General features: G+C 40.9%; 1 protein-coding gene across 1 annotated transcript in view; it reads right to left on the bottom strand.

The window, feature by feature from the left end:
• PITRM1 (pitrilysin metallopeptidase 1) overlaps nt 1-25,450 on the bottom strand; it is a 43,513-nt gene that overhangs the window by 3,407 nt on the left and 14,656 nt on the right. The window contains exons 13-26 of the mRNA XM_073334464.1: nt 23,798-23,932; nt 21,936-22,074; nt 20,336-20,452; nt 16,209-16,341; nt 15,621-15,741; nt 14,180-14,256; nt 13,607-13,772; nt 13,396-13,496; nt 12,156-12,276; nt 10,895-10,966; nt 10,135-10,247; nt 4,094-4,219; nt 2,418-2,563; nt 376-478 (exon numbers count right to left, since the gene is read on the bottom strand). Coding sequence (XP_073190565.1) covers nt 376-478; nt 2,418-2,563; nt 4,094-4,219; nt 10,135-10,247; nt 10,895-10,966; nt 12,156-12,276; nt 13,396-13,496; nt 13,607-13,772; nt 14,180-14,256; nt 15,621-15,741; nt 16,209-16,341; nt 20,336-20,452; nt 21,936-22,074; nt 23,798-23,932 — 1,670 coding nt within the window. The remainder of the gene's footprint in view (nt 1-375; nt 479-2,417; nt 2,564-4,093; nt 4,220-10,134; nt 10,248-10,894; nt 10,967-12,155; nt 12,277-13,395; nt 13,497-13,606; nt 13,773-14,179; nt 14,257-15,620; nt 15,742-16,208; nt 16,342-20,335; nt 20,453-21,935; nt 22,075-23,797; nt 23,933-25,450) is intronic.

The raw sequence follows: 25,450 nt of genomic DNA, 5'->3' as shown, positions 1-25,450 counted from the left end.
AAATGGACTAAATCTGGAGCCATCTTGTTTGAGCTAAAAGAACAAACAGTTTCTGATCCAGTCAGAAGCAGAACAGCAATCTCAGCAAATTAAGAACTGCAACAGAGTTCACAAACAAATTAGAATGTTGACTAAAAAGCTAAATGGAAAATGGCGATCCTCCTTTCGCAGGCACAGTGATGATATGAATGCAGGTACAGGAAAAAAGTTACCTCAGTGGTCAGTCTTAGAAGGAGAAAAGGGATGGTGGCTTCTTTCAGGCAATGTAATAATGCAAACCTTTACCAGCTATTTTACATCAGACAGTTTTTAATCTGTCAAACTCTTACAAGGGATCTGGGTTTACTTGCATTTCTAAACTGAGCACAGACTCACTTGTTTGCCACATCGATCAGGTGATCACGGCTGACAGCAAAAAGCTGCTCCCTGTGTCTCAGCTTCATCTCATCTGAGATGCCGTTCAAGAAATAATTCATCCCTAAAAGTAAGAACGTGACTTGGTAAGTGTACTGAGTCTCTGGCATCGAAGGATAAAAATCAGATACATGCACCGAGTTCTCCAAAGCAGGATAGCTGGGAGAGGAATGAATACAGTTTGCAGCTAGTTAAGAGCTCCACAATTCTAGGCTCGTCATAAAAAGTACAGTACAAATGTCTCATTGTTTACCAGTGTCAAGGCTAGAGCTGGGCAGAGAATGGATGTTCCATTTTGTGGAGAATTTTAAAAAAATGTTTTGACAAAAATCAAAAAAGTTTTGATTTGAACTTAAATACAAAATGCAAAATTTTAACCAAAAAGCTGTTTGGAAGGAGAAGATATATATATATATATATAAATAATTTATTCCAAAAGTGTCAAAATGGGACATTTGACATTGTCCGAACTTTTCCCCTTTTTTCTCCAAATAGAATTTTGGTGAACTCAGAATGATTTCATGAAGGTTCTGATTTTAGCAACCCTGTTATCCAATGGAAAGCTGTTCTGTCAAAGTTTTGCAACCAGCTCTAGTCAATGCTGCTAAGACAAAGATCTGACCCACCTTTTTCTCTATATACGGTCTACATAATTCTGCAAACAAATGCTTCTATATACTTACAAGAAATCCTGTAACAAGAATCACTTCAGTGATCAAAGAGGTTAAAAATAATCACAGAGGGACTTCTTGACACTGCAACTTATGACCCAGTAAGGGGAACATTAAGCAATCACCATACATTTGTGGCTCTACAGCTCCGTTCAACTCTCTCTTCTCTCCCCTTCTAGCTACTGGGAAGGATTTTAAGGGTGTTTTCTTTCCTCTCCTCTAAACTCCATCTCACTGGAGGAGCTCGTTCATTTCCTCAGTCCTCACGAACATTGCTATTTTCAGTGCTTCACTAACTTTGCCTGATACCAGTTAGAGTGTGAGCAGCTCCAGACTAACTTGTGCACTGCACAGGACTGCCAGGCAGCTCAAGCTCCAAAGGACGAGAATCATTACCCTCTGACAAGCCAGCGGCATGTGACATTGAAGCATTTTGCTCACATATGAGCACCTGAAAATTGACAGTGCCTAGCCTGTTTTCATTGTTCAAGCTAACAGGCAGAAAAGCCCACGAAGGGTGGAAAAGTAAACGATTCTTGAAGTTTTTTTGTTTAACAACCTAAATGGCCTTGCTTGTGTTAACACTTTACAGACATACATTGATTTTTAATCTTAGTGTTCCTTTATTTATACTTAAGGGATGGAGTAGGTGCCTTAAATCCAAACGGAAATTTAAAGTTATCAGTGGGGAGAGCTGTTCTCTCAAACTGCAGACTATTTTGAACTGTGTTTAAAAAAAGTTCTAAAAAGAAAAGAAGCTACCATTCATCATGACATCCAAACATGCAGCTAATTTTACTAAGTTATTTACACTTAGTACTTTTCATCAAGTATCTCCAAAGCACCAAACAAATTTATGCGTTCCCCATCTCTAAAAATAGAGAAACTGAGGCAGAGAGGTTAAGCAAATTCAGGATCAGTGTACACATCTGGCTAAAACAGGTATATACTCCATACACTTTTCCAAGTATTCCATTTAACCAACAGACCTATATGGTTTTCCTATGTGCCAGAACAGGTGCAATTTTTTTAGGCTGAGAAAGACAGGTTAAAGGTTTAGTTATTTGAGTTCCCCCTATTCTCCCATGACAATATTATGATCACAAGCAGCAATAAGAACATTTCAGTGAAAAGACATTACACGTGTGATCTTTAAGGTGAGCAGTAGCATCTTGCTGTTTTATAGAAACTAATCCTTATGTTAAATCCACTGAAACCAAACATGAGCTTATGAAAGGGAATAGATGAGCAGACTAGGAATCATTCACTTCCTTCTAAGCCTAGCTAGAACACTGGATTCCCTTGCTGGGGAACTAAGAACATAGAACATACCTTTGTCTGAAGGAGCTATAGGAGTATCTACAGCTGAAAACACCGCAAGCTTGGCTTCGTCAATGTCTTGCTGTGCAAATTCCCCAGACTGAGCCCATTCAGCTGCTTTTTCAAAAGTTGAAAAGGTTGATATAGAATTTGGATCCCTAACAAATTAGAAGAAATTCCTTTTGTATTACAGATGACAACCTGTGTCTACAACTTTTAATACATTTGTTTTTAAATCCACTGCCTTTCATTCAAAGATTCCTAATCACTCATCAAATTCTATAAACTACATCTAGACCACACACATACCATATTCGATGAAGGCAGCTGTCTTCATACAGCAGATAGAAACGCTATACAATACTTTGAGATAAGGAGTATTTTATTCAACAGAAGTTATAGCAGATTGTATGTAGGCAGAATGGGCCAAATTCAGTAGTGATGTAAATAGTTTCTAAGCTGGTCATGAAAAAGGTACAATTAAATGGAAGTGCTAACTCAGTGTAACTTGCACAGATTTAGCATTCAGCAAATGTGAAAAACAAAAAAAAAAATCTACAGTGATATATTATTTGGGGACCAAATTTAGTGCCTGGCATAAGAAGGTGCAACTTTCATTAGTATCAATATCAGTTATGCTTACTCCAAGGATGAATTTGGTCCTTGAGTTCTGAGCATGGTGTAGCATAAGGTGGGGTGGGCAGAGGTTACACCTTCCTGCAAAATTGCTTTTCCTGCTTACACCCATTTTGCAAACCTACGGATGTCCAAAATTGGTGAAAATTACACTATGTCGTAACTCTCACCTGCTGTGAGGCTGACAAATGCTTACAACACCACTGAATTTAGCTCAGAGCCTTCTATAGGAGCTGTGCTAGACTGCATGCAACCCATAATAATTATTTAATTAGTCTAAAACAGTGGGCATGTACTCCATCTCTGGTGAAGAGTCATGGAGTTAATTACCACCTGGTTTGGACCTCTGTTTCAAGTTTAAGACGAACAGCAGAAGCTTCAGTAATAATGTACCTCATAAGACCAGACAGAAACAATTGTTCAGGGCTGATATAAGGAAAAAGTGTAATCTAGTCAGTCACCAGCACCACTTTCTGCTGTAATCAAGTCTTCCTTGGAGGTCTCCAGCCCAATCACCCCACATGGAGTCATGTCTGGTTCTGCTACGGAGGGGAGAGGCCATGGCTTTTGGGAGAAGCCAGTTTAGATCTACATGTCAGGAACCTCACTACCTCCCTCAACTACTGTTCTTAAAATGCCTCAGTTCCCTCTCTTCATCCCCACCGCCAGGCCAGGAAGAAACGTGCTGAAGCTGGCATACAGTTGAGGCTGGTAGTAAAACTGGCACACTAGTCACCACATACACTGAGTAAGGAGGCAACAGGGTAACAGCTACCACCAAGCTGGGCTGAAGTGAAGCCTAGGATGTGAGAGGGGTTTTACTGAATCCTGGAAGGAGCAAGGAGAAGGGGAGAAAGCCAGAAGCCAAGTGACAGATCTCAGCAGGAAGCCCCTCTTTCCTCATCTCTAGCTCAAGCCTCATTTTCTTGTCCTATTCAAGTCACTTACAGTCCTGGCAGGTAAAGTTAAATTGAGTCTGAAATGATGGCTGCATATGCAGAGACCATGGCTACATTTCATAGACAGACTCTACAGAGGACACACAGTGTTACCTGTAAGAATAGAAGGTGAATATGCCACTATGACTGAGTATAGCACCTCCTCCATAAGCACCTCCTTTCTCTCTGATTTCCCTATGCAAGAATTTAGCGGTCATCAACCGTGCAAGGATCCGAAGGCTGAAACAAAAGATTAAAGCAAAGGTGTTAAATCTGCCCTCTGGCTATTGGGTATCTAATCTACCACCTCTCCACTTGACCAGTTTTTCAAAGATCTAAGTTATACAAATGAAGTATTCCTAATTGCACCCTACAGTAACAATGATGGTTTAAGCACAAAAATGAAAAATTTTAAATTGAGCCATCTTCAATACAAAGTCTCTTGATTTCTCCGTACTAGAATAGCCCTACCACTATGCTCCCTAACTTCCCTAAATAGTTTAAATTTCATCTCTCTCCAGGAAATGTAAAGTTCTCTAAGCCACCTATTTGGTCACATATCATGTCATCATATACACAAAGAAACAGGATCAGGGTGTGTAGGGTTCTCCTTCAATTTGGAAGTTATAATTCAGTTGCTTTTGGTACCCAAATTCTAACAACGTGGCAAATTCTGTCCTTGTAAAAAGACTTCAGCAGGAGTCATGAGCAGAAACAGTAGATTTTGATCCAATGACTCCACCCTCCCTTACAGAACTTGTTAGAACACAAGCAGGTGATATTTTCAGGCAATTATTTAAACACAAGATCAACAGCTGTGTGAAGACTGCCTTCTAGAGGATTTCTCATGAGTGTGGTTCAAAAATATATGGAGGATACTTACCTGTAAATGGAAGTTCTTTGAGATAGGTGATCCCTATGTGTATTCCACAAATTGGTGCGCATGCATGCCATGCATCCAACTCTGGAAATTCTAACAAGCAGCATCCACTGGCCCGCACATGCACAGTAGTTCATCTCATACTCCAGACCGAGGACATAAAAGGCGATGCAGGCCAATGGCTCTCCAGTTCCTCTTCTTACGAATCCAAAAAGATCCAAAGGGACAGAGGGTGGATACTGGAATATAGATTGGGACCACATACCTCAAAGAACTTCCAGTTGCAGGTAAGTACCTCCATTTCTTCAAGTGCTGGTCCCTGTGTGTATTCCACATGTGGACGACTGACAAGCAGTATCCAGACTGGAGGCGGGTACAAGGATGCTTAAACTATTGCAGTTTCCACTGCTGTGTCCGCAGCAGAGGCTTGAACTAGCATGCAATGTTTAACTCTAGCCAGCCACCCTGGACATGTCCAGAGATGGCACTTTGTGCAGTGATGTTGCAGAGGCAGCTTGCGCTCTGGTGGAAAGTGCCCTTACCCTGTCAGGTGGAAGGATGTGTGTCAATTGGTAGCACACAATGATGCACCCACAAACCCATTTAGAGATCCTCTTAGAAGATATAGTTTGTCCTCGTGAACTCTTTGTAAGAAAGAGCCTAGGAGACTTCCTGATAGCATTCTACCCGCACAGGATCAAATCTAAGGTGTGTCTGATGTCAAGGGACTGAAGCTTCCTTAACAGAGTTATGGCGTTTTTGGAAGAAAACAGATAAGTAGATAGCTTGGTTGACATGAAATTCCAAAATAACCTTTGGGAGAAATTAAGGATTCAATCAAAGAAAGACCTTTTCTGTGTGAAAACAGTATACAGTTGGTCTGCCATGAGGGCTCCCATCTTGCCCACCCTTCTGGCTGAGGTAATAGCCACGAATAATATGACAGGTTAAACATGCTGCCAAGGGTTCAAATAGCAGCCCAGTGAGTGCTGACAGCATGAGACTGAGGTCCCTCTGAGGCGTAGATTTGACGATTAGCAGAAAGGTTCTAACTAGGCCTTTCATAAGCCTCAATGTTGTAGGGTAAATAAAGATAGAATGCCCATCTACTGCAGAAAGGATGACACTGTGTTGTTCAGGTGAACACCCTGACCCATAAGGGATGAGTCTGTTACAATGGGGACTGTGGAAGTGGGAGTGACAAAGGGAAAGCCCACTCTCTCTCAGAGACGACCTGTACCTGCTGATAGTGCAGGGGTTACAATTTATATGTACAGCCACCCCCAGAACAGCTTGAGTGATGCCCCCTCCCAGGCAGGTCTCCCCGCTTACCCTGTCTCCCTACCTGGAAAGTACCAGGCCCCTCCCTGTAGCTCCCAGCTGTTGCTCCTACCTCTCCGCACAGTGTGCAGCTCACAGCTTGCCGGCTCTGGCAGCTGCCACGCAGGGACAAGGCTTGGCCGCACCATGTGACCAAGCAGGACTGACAAACCTTGGCAGAAATCTGCGGGACACGTGACCTACATACCGTCTCACACGTCGCCTCTGCTGTCACTTCACCTGGGTTCGACCACCAAATAAGAGAGGCGATGACTCTGGTGGGAATAGTTACACTGGTGTTAATGCGATCCTTTTCAGATGAGTAGACTGAACAGAGCAAGGTTTGTAGGCAGCATATATGAAACCTGGGGGAATGGGTCACATAAGTGCATGAGGCCATGTGGCCCAGGAGAAAAAGGCACATCCTGAGCGTAGTTCTTGGTCTGTGAGTAATCTGTGCTATCAGATAACTCATTAGCTGAAATATTTCCATGAGGAGGAAAGCTCTTGCTGTAGTGGAGTCCAGTGTCACTCTGATAAAGTTTATCATCTGTGTGGGTATTAAAATGGTCCTTTCTTCATTTACACAGACTCCTACTATGAATACTTTGGACGCGATCATCAGTCTAAACTCTGAACCGGAAATGCTCTTGCTCCACTAGAAATGAAGGAACTTTTTGTGAGACGGTTGAATATCTATCTACATGGAAATAAGGATTCTTCATGTTGATAGCCACGAACCACATTCCCTCCTGTCCTGAAATTTGACTTTTGAATAAAAATGTTCAGCTGTTGAAGGTCCAGAATGGGTATCCACCCTTCGTCTTTTTAGGGGCCTTAGAAGTAAGGGGAATAGAACCCCTTTTCCTTGACACTGAGGTGGTACTGCTCTATTGTCCCTCATAGGAGGAAGGATGCCTGGCAAAGAATCACCTTGTAAGAGTGATCCTTGAAGAGGGACTTGTGTGGGGGGAGGAAGGGAGAAACTCTATGGAGTATCCTTGATGTATAATTTCTAGGACTTAGCTGTCTGTCATGATGGAATCCTAATTGTGGGTGAAAAGTATGAGGTGGCCCTCAAAGATCATGGGGGTAAGAAGTGACTGGCATCAACAGCGGTAGATGGATCTCAACTATGCATCAAAAGTAGCCCTTGGCAGGTGGCTGAGAATGGGCAGAGATCATGGTAGTAGAGGTGGCTGAAAATCAAGGTCTCTGAATCCTGTCATTTACAGGGAGGCTGAGCATTGACTGGGGAGGGGGCAGCCTTGGTCTATATCCCTGCCTCTGCTGCATTCTTCACGGGACTGGGGTGTAAACCCCTAGGGAGTGTAGAGTCATCCAAGTCTTTCTACAAGTGTAGGGATGTGCCCATTTTCTCAATGAACAAACTCAACTCACTGAAAGGCAGGTCCTGTTTGGTGTTCTGGACCCCCTTGGGAAGCTGTGAGCAGTGAAGTGAAGACTCATGCTTCATGACTATGCTAGTGGTTAAGTCTCTGGATGCAGTGTCAGCTGCATCTACCGCAGCTTGAAAGGAAGTCTTAGCCACTAATTTGCCCTCCTCTAAGAGAGTCTGAAACTGGGCTCTGTCATCAGAGGGAAGATTGTCCTTAAAATCCTATTTAGAATCATAGAATATCAGGGTTGGAAGGGACCCCAGAAGGTCATCTAGTCCAACCCCCTGCTCGAAGCAGGACCAATTCCCAGTTAAATCATCCCAGCCAGGGCTTTGTCAAGCCTGACCTTAAAAACCTCTAAGGAAGGAGATTCTACCACCTTCTTTCACTAATGAGGCCTGATAGTTAGTGATTGTAAGAATCACTAAGCTCATAGACGAGAAGACCGTTTTCCCCATAAGGTCCAATCTCTTTGAGCCCTGTCAGCCTGTGTGGTCTTGGGATGCTGTGACTTTGCTCTCTCTAGGGCTACAAGGGAGTTGTGCGCTGGGTGGGAGAAGAGAAATTTAGCCCCTCTGGCAGGGACATAATAGCATCTCTCAGCCCTCTTAGATGTGGGGATGTAGGAGTCTGGAGTGTGCCAGACTACTCTGGCTGGCTCCATGACTGCCTTGTTGATCAGGAGTGCCACCTTGCTTTGACCGGATGCTGGGAATCCTGGACCTCCTCAAGTGTGTCTGGAGGTCACTGGCAATTGTATGAAATAGCTCCTGGTACCAGTGATCCCTAGGGAAGTCAGAACTGGGAGGATGGAGCTCAGATCTCCTTGACTGTCTATCGTGGCTCAGCTCTCTACAAGGAGATGACAGAACAGCAAGAGCGTCCTATCTATCCAAGTCTGACAACTGCTCTCACTTCACTCGTGGAACCAACAATACCGGAGGGTTGGAGAAGGGATGGCTCCAGTGACAAAAAAAACATAGCTTTGTCCTCTACTGTGGCAATGTCCCTCATAAGCACCAGGCCAGAGAAGAGAAAAGACTGAGCATGAGAGAGGAATATATCCTCCTGTGTAGTATAGAAGTGTCCATAAGACTTAGTGCTCGAAGCATTCCAACAGTCAGCACTGATGGTTCCGACTCGTCCCAGGGAGTTGTAGCCAGGTGGTCCTGAGGAGGATGGGACAGTACTGAGGAAGAAGTAGGCCCTGCACTTCTGGATTGAGCCAGTGGGTGTCAGTCCTTGTGTTTTGGAACTGGAGCTACCAGTGGTACCAACGGCTCCTTTTTCCATACTTTACCCATCAATCTGTGGGTCTTTGGTGATTCTGGACCCATCAGATTCGCACGCAAATGCTCACCCAGCCTGGATGGGCTCGGGAAGGATTCCTTCCCTTCATAGGCAGATCCGGAAGGGCATCTGTCCTTACGAGCATAAGAGTGTTCCTCAGCCCTGGTCTACACCGGGCGGGAAATCGATCTAAGTTACGCAACTTCAGCTATGTGAATAATATAGCTGAAGTCAACATACTTAGACCTACTCACCGTGGTGTCTTCACTATGGTGAATAGACGGCTGCCGCTGCCCCGTCAACTCTGCCTGCACCTCTTGCGGCGGTGCAATACAGGAAGCAATGGGAGAGTGCTCGGGGGGGGTCGATTTATCGCTCTAGACTAGATGTGATAAAATCGATCCCCGCTGGATCAGTCGCTGCCTGCCAATACGGCAGGTAGTGCAGACATACCCGTAGTCTCATGGAGAACCCAGGAAGAAGAGTACTTGAGCTAAGCAGCTGTAGATTCCACTCTTAAGCTCGTGGTCGGAGGGGTGTTGCTCATCTGATGGGGCAAATGTACGGCAGGGGGGTCTCCCTGGCCTGGATCAGAGAAAGGCCTCAGCCTTCTCCATAAGGTGTTTTCTTAATCAAAGTTCACAAGCTTTGCAAGTTTGCAGCAGAAAAGCGTGACAGATGCTGCACTTTGCAGCAATACAGGTTTCATCCAAACAACAGAGACAGGGTTGATGATTGTCATTCATGGAAAAGGAGCAAGGGCAGGGGAGATGGTTCTTGAACCCTAGGACTTTAAAGCACAGTCCCAGACCACAGGGAGGAAGTCCCCGATATTGGGGGGGGGGGGGGGGGGAGACCTTACCTATACTAATAATTAACTATGCTAATATAAACTATACCCTGTTTAGAAATGTATTTACAGAGTATAAGGATAAAAGCTGGAGAAATATGTGGACACAGGGATTCGAACTCAGGCCATGAGGCAGTAAGAAGGAACTGGAGAGGTGTTGACCCACTCTACCTGTTATTCCTGGGTCTGGCGCACAAGGTGAACTTCTGTGCATGTGTGGGCCAATGGACACTGCTTGTTAGAATTTCTGGACTCGGGAGCTTGGCGTGCATGGGCACCTACATGTGGAATACACAGAGACCAGCACCTAAAGAAGAATTTCTGCATACATCCTGGTTAATGGTTTTCAGTCTAAAACGAGGTCAGTTTTATTTTTATACACTGTGTTTCACTGCTAATCCTTTCTGTTTCCCACCTTGCATAATCAGGAGCTGTGTAGGGAACAGTTCGAATGCATTCTCCAACATAATTCACTGGGAAGGGAAGTAGAAAATGGGTCTTCATCTGACATGGTTTGAAAGTAGGCTCCTGAGAGAAAATTGCATCTGGGTTGATTAACATTGCAGTTAGAGATTTTAAGTAGCTACAACAATCCATTCATTTGAGAATATTAGCACCATTGCATACTTCTTAAGAAGAGCCTGACACTCTCAAACACCAGCACCCAAGCATTCAACCTAGCACGGGTTATTCTGTTAAAAAATGATGAAATTGTGCGCATGCCCCTTGTAATAAATCATACATACTGAAATTGTCTTGGTCTACTACAGCAGAGGGATGTTGTACAAATACTACCTCATCATCACACTGCACATTCTCAGTTATGCAATCCCTGTACCTTACTGATTTGCATAACCCAACCCAACCCTCTCCTCTCTGCAACGCCTTCAGAACAAACCATTCAACGCACATAACTCCTGATATTCAAATACCACAAAAATGAAATAAATAAATTACTCTTAGTAATCAAGGGTGGGGTAGGATGGGTCAGATTTCATGGCCATAGGCCTAGGAAGTTCCAAGGACAGTATCCAATGACAGTGCAAGATGAGAAAGCACAACATATTTCAGTAAAGCATGAGTAACTGGAGAGAGTACTGTTCATTGGAATAACTATAAAAAGGGCCAATTAGATCAGTAATATGATTAACCAAAGTCAAATAAACTGTACTTACAGTAATTAGTTTTCTTGTGATTTGTGAACAATTAAGCCTTTCCCTTCCAACAGGCACAGGCTCTGGAGATTTCTACAAATATAGGACTTTGTATTAGAGTTTCAAAAGTCAGAATCAGGAATATTACAAAAAGTCCCCTCATTTTTCCCCGGAGGGTCATGCATCACCTTTTGCCCTCCTTCCCCTACAAACAACAAAAACATCAAGGGAATTTGATTACTTGTTTCTACTTGCATTTATGAGGAAACACTAAAATGGATTTCATCCCATGGGTAACCTGGCAAAAAGCTGTGCCATATGATAACCTGAAGTTCCTAAGGGCTGTATTGCCAGGCTTTAGACAATGACTTTGGGCTTCTTAAATCCATCTATCGTGCACTAGCCCAAGAGGTTTGCACAAGTTACGGTACTCCTCCTTGGACACAGTCCTTAAAGCTTATTTCCGTTGTCTTATATGGTCCATGCTTATAGATCAGAATTTGCTCCATCTGAGTGTGAACGCCACTGAGCACATAGAATACTTCCCTAGATGTCCTAGCCCAGGAATGAGTTATTCTACAGCTGAATGACTGTTTGGAGCTGCACAGCACAAGAGATTTCTCTCTGCAATACATCTTAAATGGCGCTCAGCTAAAGAGAAGTGACAGGATTTACGCAATGGGAGGAAAAAACATCCCTCCTCCCCAACACCTGAAACAGCAATCAGGGTGTGGGATACATGTCCCAGTAGTTGAAATCAGAAGTTCAACCCCCACCTAATCAACCAAGAGGAGTCCTTCCACTGAAGCCACACAAAGGTTTCTACATTCTCCTAGAGATGTGCCCAAATAAGAAAGCTGAGATGTTCAGGGACAGAGGGAAGCATATTTTTCATTAGTTGTGTGAGAAGCTACTGTATTAGATTTTCCCTAAGATCTCCATCCACCCCTTAAATAGATAAATAGTTTGTGGCCCAGCAGATATTTACATTAGATGACATTATAAACTATTTTCATCATCACTGAGTTGAATAACTAAACAGTAAAAAGTGCACAATAGCTGGGCAAACAGTTTGAAGGTCACATTGCATACCGAAGGAACTGATTTCTCTTTGAGACGTCACAAGCCTCTTTGTATGGACAGGATGTGTATAAGTTCACCAAACCATTTGCCTTCCATTTGAGCAGCCTTAGTCTGTCTGCTATTAATCTTACTCAGTATAGTAATTCAAAAATAGTGGTTAACAAAAAATTTTACTCACAAATCAGATTTTTTTGCTTACCTCAATCACATAGGGGCGGACAGGTTTTCTCTCTTTTTTGCTTCTAGCGATGCCCTTTAAAAAGTTTTCTACTTCTTTAGATGCTTGTGACATCTGTTGAGGTGTAGCATTCACTGAACATCTGTTTAAAAAAAAAAAAACACCTCACACATAGTAGCATGTTTCTTGCAGTTTTACAACCTTTTAGGTTTCAACTATTTCCCATCCTTGTACACATTTTTTTTTTAAGCATCATCCAAATCTCACAAAATCTCTGTGCCAGTGACTCTGATGATAAACACAAACTACAGCTGTAAATAAGGAAAGCACTGACAATTATGACTGCAATATACCACCAGCGCTCTGTCATGAGAAAATCCCATTGGATTCTCATTGCTTTCTCCAAGACAATGAATCAAAACTTGTTCAACAGCATCAGACTTAGCACTCTACAGTAGTTGACAACCTGGCATTCCTGCCCTGAAGAGACAGATAAACTATGTTTAAGCTTTAAAGGGCAATCTCTCCACGCCACTATTACCAATTCTTTCTTTACAACTATTTCTCACCATAGATTCTTGCATTTAATAAAAAAAACTGTACATAGGTTATTTCCCTGCCCCCAAATCAAGGTACAATATCCTGCAAACTAAAAAAATTCAGAATAAGTTTAGTACTTCAGTAGCAACTTTTGAAATTACAGTGCCTGAGTGCAAACATTTTGACTTTAGCATTTCACTTATCTTTCTTAATATTGCAAAAAATGCAAAGTGGATTCCAAGACCTCACTATTTCCCCTTAGAAGTAGACATGCCAAACCTGCTAAACCCCCCACCCCACATACAAAAACAGAAATTGGGCTTGTTTTGGTCTTAATTGGCTTGCGAGTTGCTTGTTGGGCTTGTAGCTTGTTGATTCTTTTTTTTTTGATCGGCTTCCAGCAAGCAAGAGCAAGGAGGGAGAGAGAGAGTCAGAGGTGCACAGTGGGCCCACCAGTCTCAAAACACATGCCAGGCGCAGGAAGGGGAGGGATCTAGTCAGAGATTTGGGGTTCCTAGGGATTGTCTTACTTTAGTCTTGTTTTGAAATGGGTTTAGTTTGATTTTTGGCTTATTGTGAAAGTCAGGGTGCTTATTTACCGCATGAAAGTTGGCAAATGTGCTTAGAAGCAGGAACTTCTCCAACCTGCATTGCATGAGTTTAAGGATAACAGTCAATGAAAAATCTTAACAACAGTAAAGGAACATTAACAGGTTCTCACCTCATGTTATCACTGTTTAATAAATATTTCTTAATGCGTGGTAGTTTGCGTAGTACTGGTTTAATATCAGACATTTCTGCAATTCGCTTAATCAGTTTCACCTGAAAAGGAGGAAAGAAATAATCAGCAAATGTGACGTATATATTAGCATAAATAAGCACAGCATTATAAGAGAGTTTGACATCAGTTAAATGAACCACCTCCCCTTTACCTGATCCATGCCATTAAACATTTCTTGTAACTCTCCAGCAGGCGTAAGGGTTTTGCTAGCTCGAACAGATGCATATAAATGCCCAGAATCAGGAATGCCATTTGACAGCTCTTGTGCAGTCATCTTAACCAGTACCCTAAAATGTTCCTCTTCTTCAAAGTGTGGGCTACATCGGAAAGGGAGAAAACAACAGTCACTTGCTACAATAGTACATATTCATTAAACAAAACAAAAAAGACAAAGGAATAACGGAGAAAAATACAAGAATTCTCCAGATCTCATGCAGAAATGTTGTAGTCTACTTTAAAGTATTAAATGGTTCATTGTGACAAATTCTAAAAATAGCCTTTACCCATTCAGCTGATTAATGCATTATATGGTTTGTATAGAGAGCAGAATATTTTGATTTAGAGCATGCTGAAATTAAGTTATGCAAAACCAGAATTGCTCCAGAAAAACAAAGTAGGAACTTTTTTCTTTTTCTTTTTTTTGCGGGGGGGGGGGCAAAGGGGAGGGAGAGAGAGCGGAAGGTAGAAAAGGGACCAAAAACACATAAAAAAACCAATACGCTACTTGTTAAAAATTTCACTCCATAAGTGCATCATGTCTGGCAGATTTCTATCCAGGCACAGAGAAGAAAAGAGCACACCCTAAAGGAAAAATGAAGATACTTCACACACAGGATAAACCAACAGAAGACAACTGAAATAAAGGCTGCAGAAACACACGGTAGCATTTTATGAAAGTGATTATCCAATGTCAGCGTAATGGCCTATATCACAGAACTACAACCAGATTGACACTTTATTCAAGAGAGACCCACTGCTAAAACTTCAGGGCAGACAAGAGGCGTAGTTACATAGCTCTACATGAATGGTACCTTCCCTACAATGGGGTAAACCCTATCCCATGTGCCAGTAAGAGCCAGCTTCTGTACCTCTATGTCAGCCCATCACATCCAGATGGTAGTTAAATGTGGTGTAGAAGGAAGGCAGTGAGACTCTAGATCAAAAAAAGCTGTTCAGGGGATGGAGAGCTCCTGCAAATGAGTCTCTAATCTAATCCCCTAAAGAACCCTTCAGATATACTGGTTCCCCTCTCTCCATACACTGTGGGCAGTAACTACTGCACAGCAGTTACAATAGGAGAAGAGGACCACAACAGGTCAACATTAAGAAAAATTAAGAGTCTTAATTGGGTTGAGTGGGGAAGTCCTAACAAGTCTGACCCCCTAATGAGCTTGAATATGTTGAATATTTGTTAACTATCAATATCAATGTCTATCTTTAAAGATTTTCAAAATTTTTATCCATTTCAATTGTCACAATGGGAGATATCATGGGGGAGATCAGACAATTTTTTAATGACAGTAAATGCTGAGAATCAAATTGTTAAAACTTTAACCATTGTAACACAAATTGTGAACATCACACATCAAAATATAAAGTCAATAACCTTATATCAAACACTAATAAATTCTCAATCAACTTTTTTTTTTACTTTGCCTATTTGTAAATTTCTATTATCATCAATGAAAATATATTTTGGTCTGTGTGTGTATGGTGAAATCAATGCTTTCTGACAAAAAACTAAGCTTTCATGTTTATACATATATTAAAAAGTCCTACACTTATTGTGCCATGCCCCTTTGTCACGGAAGAATTGAAACAGGAAAACATCTTTTGTTCCTTAGTGTAAAAAAAAAAAAATAAATAAATAAAAAAATAAAAAACCTACTTGGATACTGTGGTGAGAGGTTATAAAAAAAACAGTCTGAAGATAAAGAGTCATGTAAAACGTTACCTTTGGGATAAAGGTAAGTTACGGTGATAGTGAAATTTATATGTTACATAAGCCAACAAAAGCCCACTTCTACACCAATTTTCAGCCCACCATGTTTTGAAATCATTGAAGTGTTCAACATTAAGTGCCTGCTTTATGGAGAAATTTTGCTCCACCCTTAACTACAGTGCTGTCAGTGTAACATAACAGCATATATACTGTTATGATGTACCTGTTCATACGCGTCCAGATGTGAATCATCTGGAATGATGTGTGGGCTGACAGACATGCCACCTGTTTTTAGCTCCATTTGCTGGGCTTGCTCTCTGTAACCAAGCGCTCCGCAGCCCATTCTGAAGGGGGAAAAAAAAGTAGCGTTTTATTTCCACATATAGTAAAACCAGAAACAATCCAATTTGTCCAATACAAATACACAAGATATCTTAAAAGGGTAAGGTTACGTAATCTGAGGCTATCATCAAATACATGTTTTTTTAAATTAATAAAGACACTAGGTTTTTGTTCTTTTTTTAATGTCAGCAAATACCCAATATATGCTATTAAACAAAGAAAAAAATTAGAATACAAGAAGAGCATTAAAAATGTATTTGATAAATCAAGCGGTTTACAAGCTTACTGGCTAACTGTCTCAGACCCTCTCCCATAATCAAAATTATTTGTACTATTGAAACATCACTGAAATTACACAAACCAGAGGTAAGATAGAAAGTAATTGTTCTAGGAATTGTTCACTATCAATATTTCCATGTATTGTAACACATCATATCATCCTCAACTTCAAATATGCTAATTATCTTACTTAGTAATGACCCTGCAGAAGAGTGGCACGTATGGTTTGAGCTCCTCTGGAAGTGTATTCAAGCTGGAAACAGCTCTGAAATATACCATCCCATTGGTTGGCTGAGAACAGTATTGGACAGGGATTTCATCAGCTATGAACAAGAGAAAAACATTGCAGTCTGCATCCCTCACTTTGAACACATCATAACTATGACATTTGCCAAAAGTACTTTAGACTAGTTATTTTTGACACTACAAAGGTAATAGGAAGCCACTTCCTGTTTTAACTGAAGGTATTATGATGAGTCCTGGACTGAATCATGAGTTTTCTAGGCCAGTATATAGTTATACTCAATAGGAATCACCTTCCAAATTACCAGATTGAGAAAGATAATTAAATATTTAAATTTTAGAGTCAGAGAAGGACAAGATAGGTGTGGTAATATCTTTTTATTGGACCAATAAACTACTGTTGGTGAGAGAGAAGAACCTTTTGAGTTACAGTGCTCTTCTTCAGGTCTGTGTAACTCAAAAGCTTGTCTCTCCCGCCAAACAGAAGTTGGTCCAATAAAAGATATTACCTCACCCACCTTGTCTCTCTAATAGCCTGGGACTGACACGACTACAACAACACTGCATAGAAGGATAAGAGAAAGCAGTCAAACAACTGAAACGCAAACTGTTTTTGAAAACTGCACTAAGGAACCCTTTGTCCCTTTTTCCCCTTGACCCCATCATCTCCAAAGAATAGTTGTGATTGTAAACAAAACCAGTGGAAAACCCAAATATATTGTGGTTATTGATGTGTAGACAACAGCCTTGCTGACCTGTGGGAAAGGAAGGAGGGTATTGTTTGGAGGAGTACAGGAGAAAAAGGGGGAAGGAGAAAAAGGAAACAAAGCAATTTTCAGCCCCATTTTCTTTACTTTATTTTCCTCCCCCGTTTTAAGTAAATTGGGGGGAGGGGTTGCTTGTGCTGAAATGAGAGAGAAGCAGAGGTGGCATAGAGGTGACAATAGAGCAATGTGTACACAAAGAAGTACGCTTACTAAGGAACACTATATAGCACAATTGCATAAGTCAATATCTATCAAAACTCAGGGAACAGCATGACTGAGACAAACCCAAACATTTCTGAACTCTGATGGCCTGAAGTAACTCAATTTTTGCATCAAACTTTCCGACTGCCTTTAATAGTCAGAAGCTCTCACATGCTCGTCTGGGACCAGAATTTGATCCTTCAACATTTTTTTAGAGGCAGAGGTGCTCTCTTATGCTGCTCTAGTTATAAAAGTGTTTTCTAATTATTATGTGTTACCACAACAATGTATGTTGACTAAATTATGCATTAGTCTCAATTATGACATTTAAATTTTGAAAGAAATACCTTTCCATTTCTCACCAGAGAAACAGCTGCTTTTTGGAATTCTGCCCAGTGGTGATATTTAGTGGATAGCCATTGTAATTTTTACATTCTGTACAGGTTCCTGTAATAACTGGGAGATTATATTCACTTGCTAGCAAGTGGCAACAAAAGAACAGCTGTTCAGTATACACCTATTAGTTTTTCCTCTATTCAAATTTAGTGATTTCAGTCTGATGGATAATGTTTCTTACCACTTTTAGTTGCTAAAGCAGCAGATTCTGTTCTATAGCCTACACTAACAGATGACAAATCCAGGCAATTTGGGAATCTGAGATAAATGTACTTCTAGTTCATTTTGACTGCTGCTGTCAAAGGCTGCTGTTTTGCAGAAAATCTCCCACTGAAAATTTTGTACAACTCAATAATACTTTCAGGATTTTGCTAAAATTAATCTTTTTATAATTAATACAAGTAATCTACGATTACTTGTTCTCCCTCGATTTAGGGGTATGGAATAAAAGCCTCAGTTCGAACCAAGTCCCTGACTCCCTCAGGAAACCGATGGGCAAGATCCCCTGGGAGAATAACATGAGGGGGAAAGGAGTCCAGGAGAGCTGGCTGTATTTTAAAGAATCCTTATTGAGGTTACAGGGACAAACCATCCCGATGTGTAGAAAGAACAGTAAATATGGCAGGCGACCAGCTTGGCTTAACAGTGAAATCCTTGCTGATCTTAAACTACAAAAAAGAGGCTTACAAGAAGTGGAAGATTGGACAAATGACCAGGGATGAGTATATAAATATTGCTTGGGCATGTAGGAATGGAATCAGGAAGGCTAAATCACACCTGGAGTTGCAGCTAGCGAGGGATGTTCAGAGTAACAAGAAGGGTTTCTTCAGGTATGTTGGCAATAAGAAGAAAGCCAAGGAAAGTGTGGGCACCTTACTAAATGAGGGAGGCAACCTAGTGACAGAGGATGTGGAAAAAGCTAATGTACCCAACGCTTTTTTTGCCTCTGTCTTCACGAACAAGGTCAGCTCCCAGACTACTGCACTGGGCAGAACAGCATGGGGAGGAGGTGACCAACCCTCTGTGGAGAAAGAAGTAGTTCGGGATTATTCAGAAAAGCTGGACGAGCACAAGTCCATGGGGCCGGATGCGTTGCATGCGAGAGTGCTAAAGGAGTTGGCGGCTGTGATTGCAGAGCCATTGGCTATTATCTTTAAAAACTCATGGCGATCGGGGGAAGTCCCGGAAGACCGGAAAAAGGCTAATGTAGTGCCCATCTTTAAAAAAGGGAAGGAGGAGGATCCTGGGAACTACAGGCCGGTTAGCCTCACCTCAATCCCCGGAAAAATCATGGAGCATGTCCTCAAGGAATCAATTCTGAAGCACTTAGACGAGAGGAAAGTGATCAGGAACAGTCAGCATAGATTGACCAAGGGAAAGTCATGCCTGACTAATCTAATTGCCTTCTATGATGAGATAACTGGTTCTGTGGATTAAGGGAAAGCAGTGGATGTGTTATTCCTCGACTTTAGCAAAGCTTTTGACACGGTCTCCCACAGTATTCTTGTCAGCAAGTTAAAGAAGTATGGGCTGGATGGATGCACCACAAGGTGGGTAGAAAGTTGGCTAGATTGTCGGGCTCAACAGGTAGTGATCAATGGCTCCATGTCTAGTTGGCAGCCGGTATCTAGCGGAGTGCCCCAAGGGTTGGTCCTGGGGCCGGTTTTGTTCAATATCTTCATTAATGATCTGGAGAATGGTGTGGATTGCACCCTCAGCAAGTTTGCGGATAACACTAAACTGGGAGGAAAGGTAGATACGCTGGAGGGTAGGGATAGGATACAGAGGGACCTAGACAAATTGGAGGATTGGGCCAAAAGAAATCTGATAAGGTTCAACAAGGACAAGTGCAGAGTCCTGCACTTAGGATGGAAGAATCCAATGCACCACTACAGATTAGGGACTGAATGGCTCGGCAGCAGTTCTGCAGAGAAGGACCCAGGGGTGACAGTGGACGAGAAGCTGGAGATGAGTCAACAGTGTGCCCTTGTTGCCAAGAAGGCCAATGGCATTTTGGGCTGTAGAAGTAGGGGCATTGCCAGGAGATCATTCCCCTCTATTCAACATTGGTGAGGCCTCATCTAAAGTACTGTGTCCAGTTTTGGGCCCCACACTACTAGAAGGATGTGGAGAAATTGGAAAACATCCAGAGGAGGGCAACAAAAATGATTAGGGGTCTGGAACACATGACTTATGAGGAGAGGCTGAGGGAACTGGGATTGTTTAGTCTATGGAAGAGAAGAATGAGGGGGGGATTTGATAGCTGCTTTTAACTACCTGAAAGGTGGATCCAAAGAGGATGGATCTAGACTATTCTCAGTGATAGCAGATGACAGGACAAGGAGTAATGGTCTCAAGTTGCAGTGGGGGAGGTTTAGGTTGGATATTAGGAAAAACTTTTTCACTAGGAGGGTGGTGAAACACTGGAATGTGTTACCTAGGGAGGTGGTGGAATCCCCTTCCTTAGGGGTTTTTAAGGTCAGGCTTGACAAAGCCCTGGCTGGGATGATTTAGTTGGGATTGGTCCTGCTCTGGGCAGGGGTTTGGACTAGATGGCCTCCAGAGGTCCCTTCCAACTCTGTTATTCTATGATTCAATATATTGCCATATATATGAAGCCTTTTGATTTCCCATTCATTCTACTTCTCAAAGTAAAATGTCAGCAAATTAAACTGTTTCTTCGTTTTATAAAAGATTTAAGTTCACTAACCTGCAAATGTCATCTCCAGCTCAGTGAATGGGATTGTGGGCTCAATATCAGATACTTTTAGAGCTGGGAGACAGGAGGTATCCTGAGGTTTGCTTTGAAGAGCAATTAATTCCAAACCTAATAAAAGCAGAATATTAAGATTAATGCTTAAAGGTTTCCAATAAAAACTATCAAAACCCAGTGAAATTATGTAGCTAAGGGAAAAAAAAAAACAAAAAAAAAACACATTTCTGTGACAGATAAGAGTGATACTTCCCATTCCCAACAGCTCCCGCAAACTATTATAATCACTGTATTTTATTGAAATGCACATCAGAGGGCATCATAGAAAATCCATCATCATCCTAACAGGATAAAGTGTTTCTATCTCCACCCTTTAGGATAGCTCATGATCCAGAGATTAAAATATTTAACAGACACCTACCAGCCAGATGTCAAAGACCTCCCGCTAACAGCAAACTCCAGGGACGACAACACAGCTTTCAGGTGAAAAAGGTCAGTATCCACCTGGAATTCTTACCAGAGTGCTCTCTCTGGACCTTGCTACATGTTGGTTGGCTAAACCTGTTAGTCTGTTTGAAAAACCTCAACCTCTATCTTTTATATCCACCTCTGGCTAGTGGTTGCTTTAAAAAACCTCAAGTTCACCTTATAATGTAGGCGATCTCACCTAGCTGCTAGAAAGCTGCTCTCCCTTTCCCAAGCCCAGAACCTCCAGGCTACTCTGATGTAGTATCTCAGCTTCTCTACTCTTCTACATTTTGTTTCTTTTTTCCTCAGTGAATACTTTATAGTCTGCCCTACTGCTGATGTTTATAGCTTTCCCAAGCACCAAGGCGTGTAACTGACATGATGTTTGTATGTTTCACAATTGCACACAGATTCCAAGTCCTGTTAATTTCATTTAGGAGCTGCTTGAGTAAGCTACAATGTTAGAGAGACCACAATCTGCAGCCTGAAAAAGACATCATTGTATCAGTTCACATTCAGCCTAGAACAATAAAGAAAGCTCAAACTTTTCGGAAGTGCTATATAGGTCTTCTCAGTTGGTCATACAAATTTCCCTCACAACAGTGATGGAACTGATGATACATGTCTGCTGTCCTGAGAGCAAGTTCACTACATGTTTCTAGTATTAGCAGGTTAATGTTAAAAAGAACATTGCCTCCCCCCTCTCCTCCAAGGCTCTGATCAATTTCTTCATTTTTTAAGTGAAGAGTACTCTAGATAGTCTGTATTCACAAAAAGAAAAGGAGTACTTGTGGCACCTTAGAGACTAACCAATTTATTTGAGCATGAGCTTTCGTGAGCTACAGCTCACTTCATCGGATGCATACCTCTAGATAGTGGAATCTATTGGTGATGTCTTTAACCGTACAGTTGTCTTTTACATGCACATTTGAGCGCGCACAGATTATTTTTAAAAAAAACAAACAAAAAACCCACACACACCAGTAAAATCTTCCACTTTCAAAACAAATGGACTTTTGGTATCTATATATAAAAGAACTATAAATATTCTGTAAGTGACAAATAAAATAGCTGATTGTCATTTTTTTAAACCGTTATCAGAACTAAAAAAGCATTACAAGATGCTAACCTTTTTCATACGTTTGTTTCTTCTCTTCTTCAGAAAGAGCATTAACTTTTTGTTTCAGTTTTTCGGCTTCCAATTTTGCTTGTTTTTCATAGTAGCTTTCATCTGGACTCATCGACAGAGTCAATCTATGTGGATTATCCTGTACAAATACATTCCCATAACAAAATATTAGGTTTAAGGACTGTTTCTTCCTCCCTTTCATCTTTAGATCCCTAGATTATTGCCATCACCAAGCAGACATATACCGAATGCATATTATTTTGCTTGCATATCATTTGAAGCCACTTAAGGTCTCATTATTTCTTTCAGTTAAAATCCTACCCTTTGATACATTAATAAATAAGGGGTAGAAAAGGATGCACATAGCCACAAGCATGAGCACAAGCATCCCTCTATGACACTTGAGCAGCCAGCATCCTTCAATGACATATTGGTCACTGGTCTAATTAAATCAATATAAAATACACCAGTGTAACTTTCTCACATAGACAAGGTCACAGACATGAATGTCCTAGAAAATAACCTAATTAACGTGCTAGGATAGTTAGAGCAGCCTAATTAGACCCTTTCCCCAGGCACTTCCCACTGTCTACCTAAGAGCAAGAGCTCAGAGACTCCACGTGAAACGGAGCTCCAAGCCACAAAGAGGGTAGATGCATCCTATACAGCCACCTGAAATCCTGCCTCAGAGGTGTAATGAATAACCCCAGTTCTCCAGCCAGGGAGTCCACCTGCAGTGTGCAAATTTTATAATTGCTATTAAATTCTTTGTTTTCTACTCTGAAGCGGGGAGCTGATATATTTACTGTGAATTTTAACCTTACAACTCAAATAGTTTCTATTTTATATAATATTGGGGAGGCTAGTAAAAGGACACAGTGAACATGAAAACCGTCCATTTAAAATATTAGTTTAAAAAGGTCAAGATACACTTGCTTCTGGGGAAGCAGCCCAAACCATTTCCTCAGAGACAAAAGGCAAACTGATATTTCAGCAGGTGTCAACAAAATTGAATGGACTATCACCTTTAGCCTCATCTCTACTTATGGCATCAGCACCATTTGAAAGACAAAAGATGCATCATTGAACTGGGAGAAATCCAGCCAGACTGCTGTAAGCATATGGTGAGAGCCTGTGTTTTGCCTTTTATTTCTTTGTAATCAATTCTGACTTTTATGCCTTATTAATTGTAATCACTTAAAATCTATCTTTCAGTAGTTATTGTTTTATCTAAATCAGTGTGTGTTTGGATTGAAGTGCTTGGGAAACTTCATTTGGGACAAGATCCGTGCACATCATTTTCTATTAATGAAATGACAGATTTTCTATGAGCTTGCACTACACAGAAGGAAATAGCAGGGCAGTACAAGACGCACATTTCTGTGGACAAGTATCGGATTGGGAATTTGCTAGTGTCATTCTGCAATACAATTCAGGAATGGCTGGCTAGGAGCACTCATAACTTAGATGGGAATAATTTACATGCTAGAGGCTGTGTGTGAGCAAGGCCAGGAGTGATTGCTCTCACAGCAAAGCAGTGTAAAAGGCACCCCAGGACACAGCTGTTCAGCAGGCCAGACTGTACACTGGGCAATGTCACACTTACATTTTGCCCAGAGAGTTCATGTACGCACTTTAGTTGGACATTTGGCAAAAATGGGTAGTAGCTTCATTTTTGAAAGGTTTAAGGTGTATATGATGAATGGACTCCATCTGTTAATGCTGACATTTAATCTACCTGCAATACTGGGTTTTATAATTAGGAAAAAAATCAAGAGGCCTAAAGCTAGTACTATTGTCACAGGCTCAAACAGTGTGATATAGAAATTAGTATTAAAAGAGCTTTTTCTTTAGTCTCTTACCTTAAAATACTGTTTAACTTTTTCTTGAAGAAATGTTGGGTTGTCCTTGAGGTGCTGCCTGAACTGAGTCACTTTGTCTGAAATCTTCAAAAGTTCCACAGGGTCTCCTTCATGATTCCAGCAGGAGGCTATGTACTTGAATGACAAGAAATTAGATAAACATAACATTTAACTGAATATACAGGCATTTCATGGATTGGTATGCATATTCCATAACACACACATTACCAGTCCTGTTTATATATGTATAGCAGACAAGCAACACTTCAGTAATACCGCCATTTGATATGTACATAAGGTAAAAGTGACAATATTGTTTGTTAAAAGAGACATCAGAGGTTAATTCCCTCCCTCCCCCTCAAAAAAAGTTACCTTGGCAGGCTCCCAATTTTCTAAGTTTTCACCTTAAGGAGTCTTTTCACATTTCTCCCCCTTAGCCCAGATCTCACCCATCCCCTTACTTTTTAGAATACACAAATATTCAGTCCAACTGGGAGGAAGGGCATGAAAAAAGTAAAATTGAACCAGAACTTTCAAGAGAGATCAGATTCTACAGTCAGTTACACATTTGTATGAGTTTTTCAGCCTAAAGAGAAAACTGTGTTTTTACATAACTCTGTTATGCGTTTAAATGGGACCACTGTTAACATAGATAAGATTTTATAAGCAGAAGTCTGCTGAGCCTTTTTGTTTTGGAGGTTTTGTTTTCGTTGTTAGGACTTGTGGTATGGGAGAAGTTATTAATTTTAAAATTTGTGAAACTACTATTGAAAGTTGATCAACATACTATACAAGAACCTGAACTGAAGAGATTGATAGTTTCTGTTCAGTAGAAGAAACATTGGGGATGGGGTGGGGGAGAGAGACTTGAAATAAAGTACACTACAAAGCAAATGTTAAATAAACGAAGAAAAATTGTTCTTGAACTGCATTTATCAAAATTATGTTTTCTACAGTTCTCCATTCTCATTTACTGAATATATGTTTATATACACACGTGTCCTAAGCATATAACAATTGTCAAAACTCTAAAAAATATTTAAGAATTCCGTGGGAACTTTCTGTTGCAAAGAACATTATTCTCTCTCATATATCAATTGAAATATCAACTGAAAAATGGGTAGGTTAGGTCTTGGGCAGAGGTAAATTTTTCTACAAACCTTGGAACAATAACAGTCTGTATTAAAAGAATGCTTCAAGATTTGGAAGAATTTACCATTACTCACTCATTAACTTTGATCATTCTAGCAACAATTTGACAAGTTCAATGTGGCTCTACAAATGTCAAAAAAAAATAATCAGACAAATTCCTCTCTGACTGCATTCTAAAACTAAAGTGTTCCAAGTTCAATAAATTTAACTTTTGCTTTTTTGTCACTGTTGTAACAAGAAATTAACAAAAGAAAAGCGAGAACTCAGTTACTGTACTGAACTTCCCGAGTTAAGTTCTAGTGTTTTTAAACTACCATCCCTAGAAAATGAAGTTATTTCCATTTTTATTATTAATAGAAATATGGAAAGATTAATATGGGATCTCACTGCTGGAGACTTAAGCAGTTTCTTTTAATAAAGTACATTTCTAGAATATTTTCTTGAAGAGATAATCCTCAAACTTTGAATTAATTGCTTGCAGGTCTTATCAATTAAAAAGAG

The sequence above is a fragment of the Lepidochelys kempii genome, chromosome 2 (genome assembly GCF_965140265.1).
Source record: "Lepidochelys kempii isolate rLepKem1 chromosome 2, rLepKem1.hap2, whole genome shotgun sequence".
Classification (NCBI taxonomy): Eukaryota; Metazoa; Chordata; order Testudines; family Cheloniidae; genus Lepidochelys; species Lepidochelys kempii.
The sequence above is the reverse complement of the archived record's forward strand: the minus strand, read 5'-3'. Positions and strand labels throughout refer to the sequence as shown.